This window comes from Pan paniscus, chromosome 1, assembly GCF_029289425.2.
Source record: "Pan paniscus chromosome 1, NHGRI_mPanPan1-v2.0_pri, whole genome shotgun sequence".
NCBI classification, from domain to species: Eukaryota; Metazoa; Chordata; class Mammalia; order Primates; family Hominidae; genus Pan; species Pan paniscus.
This window is the reverse complement of record NC_073249.2, coordinates 167,279,648-167,292,853: the sequence shown is the minus strand read 5'-3', so window position 1 is coordinate 167,292,853 and position 13,206 is coordinate 167,279,648. Positions and strand designations below refer to the sequence as shown.

The 13,206-nt window shown below is 41.6% G+C and overlaps 1 protein-coding gene across 9 annotated transcripts in view; it reads left to right on the top strand.

The window, feature by feature from the left end:
* Window positions 1-13,206, top strand: part of FGGY (FGGY carbohydrate kinase domain containing) — a 459,452-nt gene that overhangs the window by 256,456 nt on the left and 189,790 nt on the right. For all 9 annotated transcript variants that reach the window (XM_034966197.3, XM_034966184.3, XM_034966174.3 and 6 more), the window contains one exon: window positions 417-520. In XM_034966197.3, the coding sequence (XP_034822088.1) occupies window positions 417-520 (104 nt within the window). The remainder of the gene's footprint in view (window positions 1-416; window positions 521-13,206) is intronic.

The window sequence follows — 13,206 nt, the reverse complement described above, 5'->3', positions numbered from 1 at the left end:
GTCAGTTAACCTCTGCAGACCTTAGTTTCTCCTCTGATGTCTAGCATTAATAATATCTATGATAGTGTTAAAATGAGACCATGTATGCAAATATGTAGCATAGTGCCTGGTATTTAGTGAGCACAAAATAACTGATAGCTGCTGCTTTTATTATGACAATCACAATTACTGCCATTATTATAACATTGGGTGCCATACATTGACCAGAACAAAGCAAAAACTGAGCAGGCTCCCGAGGTTTCCTATGCAGGCAAGTATGCCCTTTGGGTTTCTCCTTGAGACTGCCCTACACACAGGACCCTTCCTCCATGTTGTTTGACTATTAAAAAGAAGATTTGTTAATGCTCATTTTTAGCTTTCTCTCCCTCTTTTTTTATGTGTTAAAGAGGATTTGTTTTTGTTTTCCTTTCTCACAGGAGTGATTGGGGCAGATGTGAGAGGGCACGGCCTCGTCTGTGAGGGGCAGCCAGTGACGTCACGGCTGGCTGTCATCTGTGGAACGTCTTCTTGTCACATGGGGGTGAGTCCACTGAGCACAAAGGCAAGGCCACCACACAGCAGGAGGTAGCCTGGAAGGAGACCCTGAGTGCTGGCTTCTTCACCCTTTCACTTCTTTCCTCTTTTCCCTGCCTGCCCCTTGTGCTTTGTCTAGCCAGAAGCCCAGCTCCCCACTCTACCTCCCTTGCTTAACATTTGCTGGATCTTTTTCCAGGGGCCAAATTCTTAGTAAGCATGAAAAGGATTGAGTGCTTTCTTTGACGTCACCCTGGCCAGAGAGCCCAGGCATGAATGGTGACATCTGATCCTAAGGTGACAAAGTCTAGCTCCCCCAGACTGATCTGTCCCTAATGGGTAGCGGGGTCTCCTCGGCAAAGAGTGTCTGTTTTCCTTGGCCAGGGAACTCTCTCTCAATCAATATAAATCCATCTCCCTGGGAGCGTCCTGATGATCTATAGAATTAGCCTGCGTATCATGACTTCAAAAGAACACTGATAAGCAATTTTCACTTTGTTAATTTTTCTCCATGAATTAGTGGAAAGGCTTTCTCTAAGATTGCAGTTAAAATTTAGTGCCTGCCCTAAAATTTATATCTTCTTTAAATGCATGAGTCTGAAAGCATTCCATTCCGATAAGTACCCATTTCTACCATATTTTTATTTAAAAGTCATTACTCTGTTAAACTTAAATCGACGACTCTTTGGAATTTTCCCAGATAAGTATAATAGAGGGCAGAGTGGGGGAGGAGCAGGGAGATGAGCAGAGATTAGAGCGGGACACAGCCCAGGGCAGAACCAAAGCAGCTATGGAGGAAATTAAGTGGGATGTGAGACTGTTTTGCAACTGTAGGGACCCCTGAGCCTTTTTACCATCAGATATTCTAGTTCAGTTGATATAAATACATGTACTTATTTATCAATCCCTGCTCTTGTGCTAAACTGTGGATATAAGAATGACATCGGCTCAATGGGATGAGATGAAGTTATAACAGGTATTAGAATATAATGTGAGGCCCCCCAATGTAGATACAAATTGAACTCGTGATACTAAGCATCTGTTATGTGCCAAGCAATATGCGAGGTATTCTTGCACATGGCATCCCATTTTGTATGGCTGAGGGAGCCAGCCCGAGTGGTTTCCAGTCCCACTTCCTCAGTTTACTAAGTGTGGGCCTTTGGGCAAGGTACTTAAACTTTCTGGGCCCCAGATTCCTCATCTACAATATGTAGAGAGTGACAGCACCTGTCAGAGTGCTGCAAGAATTAAATGAGGTGATACTAAGTGCTCCACATGCTGTAAGCACATCACAAGGGCTCACTCTTAATCACTAGGACTGTTGTTGTTACTGAGCAGAAAGCAAACAGTGGCTGACTCTGCCTGGGAGGGTGCAGGGTGATAGAATCTTCTTGAGGTGACATTCGTGCTGGACTTTAAGGAAATAGATTTCCTTCTGTTTGTCTGGGCTCTGGGCAGTCTTGAATGGTATTTTTCTAAGTTTAAAAATTGCAGCATATTTGGCCAGACACAGTGGCTCACGCCTGTAGTCCTAGCACTTTGGGAGGCCGAGGTGGGTGGATCATCTGAGGTCAAGAGTTCAAGACCAGCCTGGCCAACATGGTGAAACCCCGTCTCTACTACAAATACAAAAAATTAGCCGGGCGTGGTGGCAGGCACCTGTAATTCCAGCTGCTTGGGAGGCTGAGGCAGGAGAATTGCTTGAACCCAGAAGGCAGAGGTTGCAGCGAGCTGAGATAGTGCCATTGCACTCCAGCCTGGGCAACAAGAGCGAAACTCCATCTCAAAAATAATAATAATAATTTCAGCATATTTCTTCTGCTCAGCAGCCCTTTTGTAAGGCTCAGCTGTCCCTGAAGGGAGAGATCTGCAGAGGCCTGAGGCCTCTTTAAGCCAGAAGGCACCAGCCCAGGAGCCAGCCCTTCTTTCCCTTGATATGAGTCTACACTTGTTAGATTGTCTTCACTGAATACTGATTTAATCCTGTTTAAATTATCTCTTATTTTCACAGGGATACATCTAATCAGGCTTCTCCTGGGAGATCTGAATCTCAGGCATTTTTACCCCACTCAATTCAGATTTCTGAACAGAAGCAAATCTAAATGGATGCAAGTGTCTCTGTGATGGCCTGCTTCTCAGTCTTACTGTCTGTTAATGGAGATGAGGCTGGCTTTCCCTACCCATTTATTGTACACATTTGGGACCTAAAGCATAGAAAAGTCCAGTAATTTTCCCAAAGTCACAAAGCTTTGAAGTTCTTGAGCTAAGAACTCAAATCTAACTCTGATTCCAAAGCTCATACTCCTCCTTGCCTCCCTGAATTGTGCATGAAGATGATGTACCCATAGAGGAATGGTGAGAACATGGGCTTTTACATTGTCCAGAGGCAAGCTTGAACATCTGCTCATGCATGTTTTGGCCCTCTGACCTGAGTGAGCTACTTAACTTCTCTAAGCCTCAGATTCTTCATCCATCAAATTAGGGATAATGATGCCAGTCTCACAGGGTTGTTGAGTAACATGCATTATGTAGGTTTGTACCTAGCACACAGCAGACACTCAAAAATGGTGGAGATTGTTATTAAACTTTCCTAGTGATGTAAACGGCTCACATGAAGCAACTGTTTGGGCTTTAACGAGTTTGATGGGCAGCTGCAGTTGGTTGCGATGAATGAGGGCCATAAAAGGCCAGTTTATGATGGCTGTGTTGTGCTGGAAATAAAGTCCCCACCCCCATCCTGCTTTGTACTTGGGAGTGGGAAGGGACCCTCTGGGCCAAGGGGATTAATCATCAGCTTTAATGTTATGTCACGAGGGCGAGACTGTGGTCATGCTGGCATGGGAAAGTGCCTTTGATCTCCTCAGGTGCTGGGAACCCAGCAACAATAACACCTTTGTGAGGTCTAGGAGAGGTGCAGGTCTGAGGAAACACTCCCAGGGAGACTCAAGGACCCCCTTTGTTGTGGTTCTGGCAAATAAAACCGCCACTGTGAGGAAAAATTAACCAAACAGAACACAGGGACCAAAGGGGGTTGTGGGCTTTTCAAAAAGTGGTTTTCAGCATGATCTGAAGGATCCTCTTTCTTCCTGTCTGCTTACTTCTGATGTTTCCAATTTAGTAGATTGAGACAAAATTCCCAGGAACGTTTTGTGCTTGATCCAGGTTGCCTCTTTCTAGATCACCCAAAAAGAATAAATGAATGAACGAATGACCACGTAAGTGAGTATTGGTAAATACTTAGAAGCTTCGTACCTCCAGGTTCCTGTTGCTTCCAGGAATCTGGAGAAAAAGCCTGAGGTTGAACATAAGACATGTTAATAAGGCCTTTGATATTTTAGAAGATACAAGCATGGGCTGCACATTTATCTTCCTTGTGGATGATTTAATTAACAGGGGAAAAATGCCATTCTTTTTTTAACTCCATGAAAGCAGAGCTGCTTGTTCAGAGTTAATTACTACCAAGTCACCAAAACCCCAGATAATACACAGCAGGGGTTAGCCAGAGGTTGAAAAGTCATGGGGTAAGATGGAGCTGATCCTTGCCATTGTACCGACATCCTTTTCTTGAGCTGTCAGGTTGGGTTGTAACTTGGCAACTTGTCTTCCAGTTAGCATGTCAGATGGGGACAGGACCCTGGGGGGTCGGGGTAGGGAGAAACACTGAGGAGGTAAGATTTGAGCAGAACAATACCTGAAGAGAGCTGGGAACTACATCTGCATCTTAAATCACTCAGAACTGAAGTTTTTTCAGTCTTAATATTGAGATAGTGGTTCTCTGTCATTGAATGGATGTGGAGACTCAAAGACATAGGCTCATACGCTGCCCCCACCACTTACTGTGTGAATTTAGGCAGGATGCTTCATCTTTCAGTGCCTCAGTTTCTGCATCTGTTAAATGTGAGTGATAGTATTTACCCATAAAGTTTTGTTCAGGTTCAAATTAGGCCATCTTTGTAAATGACTTGGCACTGTACCTGGCACAAAATACCAAATATGATATTGTTATTAAAAATGAGTTGTTAATCACATGAACAATCCATGTGGTTATGGATTAGAATTAGAGACATCAGTATGAACTCATATTGGGGGAACCCACCCCCAATATTTCAACGTAGGTTCTTTCTATTTTCTGTAAGTGTCAGCCGGCTGAGAAATAAAGAGAAAGAGTACAACGAGAGGAATTTTACAGCTGGGCTGCTGGGGGTGACATCACATATCATTAGGACCATGATGCCCACCTGAGCCTTAAATCCAGCAAGTTTTATTAAGGATTTCAAAAGGGGAGGGGGTGCAAGAACAGGGAGTAGGTCACAAGATCACATGCTTCAAAGGGCAAAAAGGAGAACAAAGATCACATACTTCTGAGGAAACAGGACAAGGGCAAATTCAGAACTACTGATAAGTGTCTATGTTCAGCTGTGCATGTATTGTCTTGATAAACATCTTAAACAACAGAAAACAGGGTTCAAGAGCAGAGAACCGATCTGACCTCAAATTTACCAGGGTGGGTTTTTTCCCCACCCTAATAAGCCTGAGGGTACTGCAGGAGACCAGGGCATATTTCAGTCCTTATCTCAACCACATAAGACAGACACTCCCAGAGTGGCTGTTTATAGACCTCCCCCCAGGAATGCATTCCTTCCCCAGGGTATTAATTATTAATATTCTTTGCTGGGAAAATAATTTAGCGATATCTTCCCTACTTGCACATCTGTTTTAGGCTGTCTGCAAGAAGAAAAATATGGCTCTTTTTGCCCGACCCCACAGGCAGTCAGACCTTATGGTTGTCTTCCTATGTTCCCTAAAATCACTGTTATTCTGTTCTTTTTCCAGGTACACTGATTTCATATTGTTCAAACACACATGTTTTACAATCAATTTGTACAGTTAACACAATAGCGGTCCTGAGGTGAAGTACATTCTCAGCTTATGAAGATAACAGGGTTGAGAGATTAAAGTAAAGACAGGCATAAGAAATTATTAAAGTATTAATTTTGGGAACTGATAAATGTCCATATTAAAATGAAATCTTCACAATTTATGTTCAGAGATTGAAGTAAAGATAGGCGTAAGAAATTATAAAAGTATTATTTGGGAACTGATATATGTCCATATTAAAATGAAATCTTCACAATTTATGTTCCTCTGCTGCAGCTCCAGCCAGTCCCACTGTTTGGGGTCCCTGACTTCCTGCAACAAACTCATATTTAGTTTAACATAGATGCAGATGGATGTATATAGAAATAGTTATGGATATATATACATATACAGGTTAGTAAACACATATTTATTTCCTGGCTCTGTTAGCTGAGATGGTCTAGAAATAAGGATACCTCAAGAGCTAGTTTTTACAAGCACATAGTGTCCAGATCATGGTATCTAATACCATTATCCAATACAAAGAACCAGGACTCCTTGGAGAAATAGTTGATTTTAGGATTGGAATAGGAAATATACAAGATGAGCTTGGAGCATTTGCAGTGCCAGAAAGTTAGGAAGTTCTCAACAAAAAAGATGAGAATATGTCACAGGGAGCCAACTGTGGGAGCTCCCACTAGCCAAAACTGGAACAATTTAAGCAGTAAAATGAAGTATTATGAATTATAACTCAAAGTATAACATAAATATCCATAAGACCATACTGACATAAATTATTTTGAATAAATAAATCAATGAAAAGAAGAGAGACATCTCCCATGCAGAAAGATTCCAAATAATTTATATAAATGTTCCACCATCAAGGAGGTGGAGCATAACTTTCCACTCCTTAAGTGTGGGCTGCACATAGTGATTTCCTTCCACAAAATATGGTATGGAAAACGGGGGAAGAGTAATTTTACATTAGAGAAATATGAGAAACAGCATCCACTTGACAAGGTCAACATCAACAATGATAAGTCATGTTGATAGTATGTACCCTTGATATGATGTAATGAAAATGACACTTTGTCTCTGTTGTGTTCATCCCCCAATCCTATAAGCCCAGTCTAATTACCAGGAAAACACCAAACAGATCTTAGTTAAGGGACATCCTGTAAAATACTTGACCAGTATTTCTCAAAGCTGTCATCCAGGTCATCAAAAAAAACAGGGAAAGTCAGAGAAACTATCACAGCCAAGAGGAACCTAAAGAGCCATGATAACTAAATGTAATATGGTATCCTGGATGGGATCCTGGAGCAGAGAAAGAACATTAGGTAAAATCTAAGGAAATCTGAATAAAGTATGGTCTTCAGTTCATGATAATATATCAGCGTCATTCACTGTGACATATATACTTGACAAGATATTAATGATAGGGGAAATGTAACTGGATGTGAGGTATATATGATCTTTACAACCATCTTATATTGTAAAACTATTCTAAAATTTAAAATTTATTTTAAAAATATTCATTAACTATTCACTCATAAAGAAAACTTTTTTTTTTTTAATTTACCTGGCTAAGTGCTAAAAGTCTTCAATAAGATAAAATGTCATGCCTGCCTTCAAAGAGCTCAGGCACATTGAGAAAGACAGACAGAAAAAGGAGATACTACAATACAAAATGGTAACTACTATAGTTAATGCATGGCTGGAGTGTGGTGGAAATAGGAAGAAGGGGCTGTCCCAAGTCTTGGGTAGATGAGGAGGTTTTCCTATAGAAAGAGATATTTGCAGGATCATGGCTTCCCCGCCCCCACTGAGACACTGTTCCTGCCAGCCCAATTTCTGTAGTAGGCCCTTTCCTCAGTCTTCTCCACTTTGTTTTTCTTTGCTGTGTCCACAAAGCCTCACAGCTGACTTCCCCTGAGGCCTGAGCAGGATGTGGGTGTGTATGAGCCCTTTGGGAGGGCACCACAGGGAGACAGCACAGTCATGTATTATGAACTGATGGTCTTCTGTTACTAGCTGAGAAGAGTGGGCAAGTGGGACCAGTTTCTCTGTCATGGTCTCTTTAACAAGTGACATTGGCAGAAGTTACCAGAGGGGTGGAGTGGGATGGGATTCCACACGGTACAGTAGACCACTGTTACACCTAACAATGAAAGTGCTGAGGTGCTGCTCAGAAGGTGCCTCGCTTCCTCTTTGTTTACCAGGACCTGTTGTCGTCAGCCCTCTAGGAACCAGCATTCTCAGGACACTCTCTGTGTCAAGACTAGCTCTCAGACTGCATGTTTTGAAAACAAAGTATATGCTAGGCATTGATTCGGCGAGGAGAGGGTTGATGTGGTTCAGTGGACAATGAGAGACAGACTGTGCACTCAAGAAGCTCAAGGTAGCTTGTTTTTCAAGACATTTGAGAAACATAGAAACATTGTGCTGGACTGAGTATGTTTAATATCTCTGACCCCAGGCAGTAGCACCCTTTCCTCAATCCTCATGAGGAGATAAGCAGTAATACTACTTGTTACCATCTGTTGACCACGGACCATGTACTAAGCACCTTACTAAAACTTTGTATCATGTAAATAGCTCAACAATCCTACCAAGTAGGCACCATTACTGTCCCTCATTTTACAAGTTAGGAGACTGAGGCAAAGAGTGGTTAAGTGGGTCACACAATGTGTAGGAATGCAACACTTTGAGCCCTCTAGAAGACTGACCAGAGAGTCCTTCCTCCTCCCTTTCAGCTGTATAGCTTCCCTCAAAGGCCTAGAGGAAAGGGAGAACAGACTCAATTAAAAGGGCCAAACATGAGCAAATGTTTAAATCGACATTTCACCAAAGGAGAAATTTGAATGAAAAGCACTGGTCATTAGGGAAATGCAAATTAAAACCACAGTAAGATTCTCTACTACTCCTACTCATCTTAGAATGGCTGAAGATGTGAGGAACTGTAGCTCTCACACACCACTGGTGGGAATGTAAAATGATGCAACCATTTTGGAAAACGGTTTAGCAGTTACAAAGTTAACATATTCCTACTACGTGATCTAGCCATTCCACTCTTACAAAAGCATGTATCCATACAAAAATTTGTACAGTAATGTTCATACCAACAAATAAAGCTTTGTAATAGTCCAGCACTGGAAACAACCGAGATATCTTTCAAGAGTGAATAGATCAACTCTTGGTGTATCAAGAGAACGAAATACTACTAAGCAGTAAAAGGGAATGAACCATAATATAAGGTACAACATGGATTAATCACACAAAATAATTATGCTGAGTGACAGAAGCCATTAATTCTTCCAGGCAACCTGCAGTCTTTTGTGGAAAAGTGGGCTCAGGCCAGCTGATAGGTAGATTCCCCCTAAAGGCTTTTGTTCCTGGCCTTCTGAGATGCTTTGTTTTACCTGACTTTGCCATGTTCCTGGTGGACTTTCAGAAACATGAGGTCAGATATCCCTGCCCAGCTTTTATAGAAATGGAATATCTGGATCACAGGGTAGATGTAAGTTTTAAGAAACTGCCAAACTGTTTTCCAAAGTCATTGTACGAGAAACGAATGCAAACTTTCTTGAATAAAAAATAATTCCATTATTTAAATTCTTGCAAAAGCAAACTAATATATAGTGACAAAAAGCAGATCAGTAGTTGCCTGGAATCATGAAATGGGCACAACAAGGGCCAGGAGAGTAGGATCAAAAAGGGGCACAAGGAAAGATTTGGGTATGTTTATCTTGATTGTGGTAATAACTTCACTGATGTATGCTATGTCAAAACTTTCCAAACCAGACATCTTAAATATGTACAGTTTATTTAAAGCTATTAGCTCAATAATGCTTTTTAAAAACAGAAAAAAGATCGATTTTGTATCTGGAGACTTTACTGAAGTTGCTTATCCACCTAAGGAATTATAAGGCTGAGATGATGGGGTTTTCTAAATATACAATTATGTCATCTGCAAACCGAGATAATTTGACTTCCTGTCTTCTTATTTGAATACCCTTTATTTCTTTCTCTTGCCTGTTTGCCCTGGCCAGAACTTCCAATAGTATGTTGAATAGGAGTGGTGAGAGAGGGCATCCTTGTCTTGTGCCGGTTTTCAAAGGGAATGCTTCCAGCTTTTGCCCACTCACTATGATATTGGCTGCGGGTTTGTCATAAATAGCTCTTCTTGTTTTGAGATATGTTCATTCAATACCTAGTTTATGGATTGTTTTTAGCATGAAGGGGTGTTGAATTTTATTGGAGGCCTTTTCTGCATCTATTGAGATAATCATGTGGTTTTTGTCATTGGTTCTGTTTATGTGACGGGTTACACCAATAATAGAGAGTCAAATCATGAGTGAACTCCCATTCACAATTGCTACAAAGAGAATAAAATACCTAGGTATACAACTTACAAGGGATATGAAGGACCTCTTCAAGGAGAACTACAAACCACTGCTCAAGGAAATAAGAGAGGACACAAACAAATGGAAAAACATTCCATGCTCATGCATAGGAAGAATCAATATCGTGAAAATGGCCATACTGCTCAAAATAATTTATAGATTCAATGCGATTCCCATCAAACTACCATTGACTTTCTTCACACAATTAGAAAAAACTACTTTAAATTTCATATGGAACCAAAAAAGAGCCTGTATAGCCAAGACAATCCTAAGCCAAAAGAACAAAGCTAGAGGCATCATGCTCCCTGACTTCAAACTCTACTACAAGGCTACAGTAACCAAAACAGTATGGTACTGGTACCAAAACAGATATGTAGACCCATGGAACAGAACAGAGGCCTCAGAAATAACACCACACATCTACAACCATCTGATCATTGACAAACCTGACAAAAACAAGGAATGGGGAAAGATTCCCTATTTAATAAATGGTGTTGGGAAAACTGGCTAGCCATATGCAGAAAACTGAAACTGGACCCCTTCCTTACACCTTATACAAAAATTAACTCAAGATGGATTAAAGATTTAAACATAAGACCTGAAACCATAAAAAACCTAGAAGAAAACCTAGGCAGTACCATTCAGGATGTAGGCATGGACAAAGACTTCATGACTAAAACACCAAAAGCAATGGCAACAAAAGCCAAAATAGACAAATGGGATCTAATTAAACTAAAGAGCATCTGCACAGCCAAAAAAACTGTCATCAGAGTGAACGGGCAACCTACAAATTGGGAGAAAAATTTTGCAGTATCTCCATCTAACAACTGTTCAGAAATCAGTTAGAGAGCCTCTGGCCTTAGTGTCTTTGGGCTCTAACCACAGAAAAGCCACCCTTCAGACCATGCTACGTTTTTAGAGCTGTGTTATCTGGGTGATGTCTATAACAGCACTTTACAGCTTCCTCAGAACACCAAAGAAAACGTTCCCCAGAGGCAAAGGGTGTGGCCTGGGCCTGGGGGGCCCATGTTTCACCCAGGACCATGAGGCACTGCACAGTGTTTGTTTGTTAGAGGAGCAGAGGATGCTCAAAATCATTAGTCATTAGGGAAATGCAAGTGAAAGCCACAGTGAGATCCACTCCACACTTACTAGAATGGCTGAAGTTGTGGTGATAATGTGGGGAACTGGAACTCACATGCCACTGGCAGGAATGTCAAATGATGCAACGACTTTGGAAAACATTTTAGCAGTTTCATAAAACCTACTCTACCCTGTGATCCAGACATTCCATTTCTATAAAAGCCAGGCAGGGACATCTGGCCCCATGTTTCTGGAAACCCACTAGGAACATGGCAAAGTCAGGTGAAACAAGGCATCTCAGAAGGTCAGGAACAAAAGCCTTTAGGGGGAATCTATCTATCAGATGGCCTGAGCCCAGTTTTCCACAAAAGACTGCAAGTTGCCTGGAAGAATGGTGTAAGTTCTTCCTCTAGAAGTAGAGGACGAAAATGGTGCAGCTGTGTTTTAGCTCCCTCCTGATTGGCAGCATGGGTTCTTCTCCCAAGGGTACAAGGGAATGGGGTGGGATGGGGGTGGTATATGGGAGTGGAAAGTTCTGGAGGACTGCCTTGATTAGCAGCAATGACAATAACAGCTAATATTTATTATATGTTTATCATGGTCTATTTGGATTTTTTTAACCCTCATAATAACCTTATACAGTTGTCAGAATTATCTTACCAATTTATGGGGACTGAAACTGAGGCTCAGAGAGACAAGTGACTTATCCAAGGCTGTCTAGCTAGTAAGTCCTTTCTTTTTTTTTAAGACGGAGTCTCGTCGCACTCTTGCTCAGGCTGGGGTGCAGGTGCGCCATCTCGGCTCACTGCAAGCTCTGCCTCCCGGGTTCACGCCAGTCTCCTGCCTCAGCCTCCTGAGTAGCTGGGACTATAGGCACCCGCCACCATGCCCGGCTAATTTTTTGTATTTTTAGTGGAGACAGGGTTTCACCGCGTTAGCCAGGATGGTCTCGATCTCCTGACATTGTGATCCACCCGCCTAAGCCTCCCAAAGTGCTGGGATTACAGGCGTGAGCCACCGCGCCTGGCCGTAAGTCTTACAGATAGGTTTGCCACTCAGGCAGTTGGATTCCAGAGCTCAGACTCTCAACAATAAGCAGAATGATGAGACACAGGCTGTGGGATGGGTTGACCATAAACACACGTGTTTTGTGGGAATGAGGTAGAGTGATTACACAGCAGATCTTTCCCAGAGCCTGATGAGAACTGCACAGTTAAGGCTGGATCACAGCTAGACCGCAGTGCTTTCATTTTCCCTTTTTCCCAGTCTTCCAAATCACTTCCTTTCAAGAAGCCACCAGCCTAATGATAACAATAAAAATAAACAACATCACTTGTCACCATCATCCCTTGGGAAGAGAGTATTTATGAGACTCCCTATTTAATCTTCCCCTGTTCCCTGCTGCGTTGTGGTCAAGTACCAAATTTGGCAATGTGAAGACATGCGGCTGACTTCCCAACTCATGAAGATGTTTTTCTATTTGTTTGGAGAGCATGATGAAAACCACATTGATTTTTTTTTTCCTTTTCCTATTTACCACACATCTGTTGTGTGGGTGATTCTGATATTGTGGCTGCTGAGGGTTACCTGGCAGTATCCCTCAGTAAGAGGAGAGGGTTTGTCCTTTTCCAGAAGTTTGGTGTGGATGAAATAGATGATGAGGCAGTCATGGTGGAGCCCTAACCAAGCATTGGGTCCCGTGCCAAGTGCCTGCATGCATGAGCTCATTTAGTTCTACATACATTTAGTTCAGAGGCTTTAGTATTTATGCCTTGTTTTTCTCTTAGTTTTTCATCCTCTTCTCCTATTCTGTTTGTGTGTTCCAAATGTCTGTTTTTTCATACGTTAATTACATTTTTATATCTTTTGAAAGTACTCTTAAGAGCTGTCAGAAGTTTGAGGTAGTTTCTACTCTTTCACTTAACCAATGGTTAGAGCCCCAGGAGAAATAACAGTGAGATCAAAGATCTCAGAAGAACCAATGGGAAGCTTTTTGAGCAATCAACACTGAAGGAATGAAATTGAAAGTCCCTACCTAATTAACCATCAGTGGCTCCCTACTGCCAATAGAAAAAAAAAGTTCAGATGAGACAATGAGTGGACCTTTTGGCTGTGTTCTTATGGGTTTGGGATATATTGCATTAGAATAGAACCGAAGTCTTAAATCCTAAATGAAAGTTACTGTCAGTTATACTGACAGTGATACTGTCATGTATGTTGTAAATCTTTTTGTTGAAAGATAATTTACATACCATGAAATTTATCCCCTTTCTTGTATTTTTAAAACATCTAGAGAACTGAGTATAGTGATGTTTGAGAAAGAGGAGACTTACTGCCCATTTTTTAG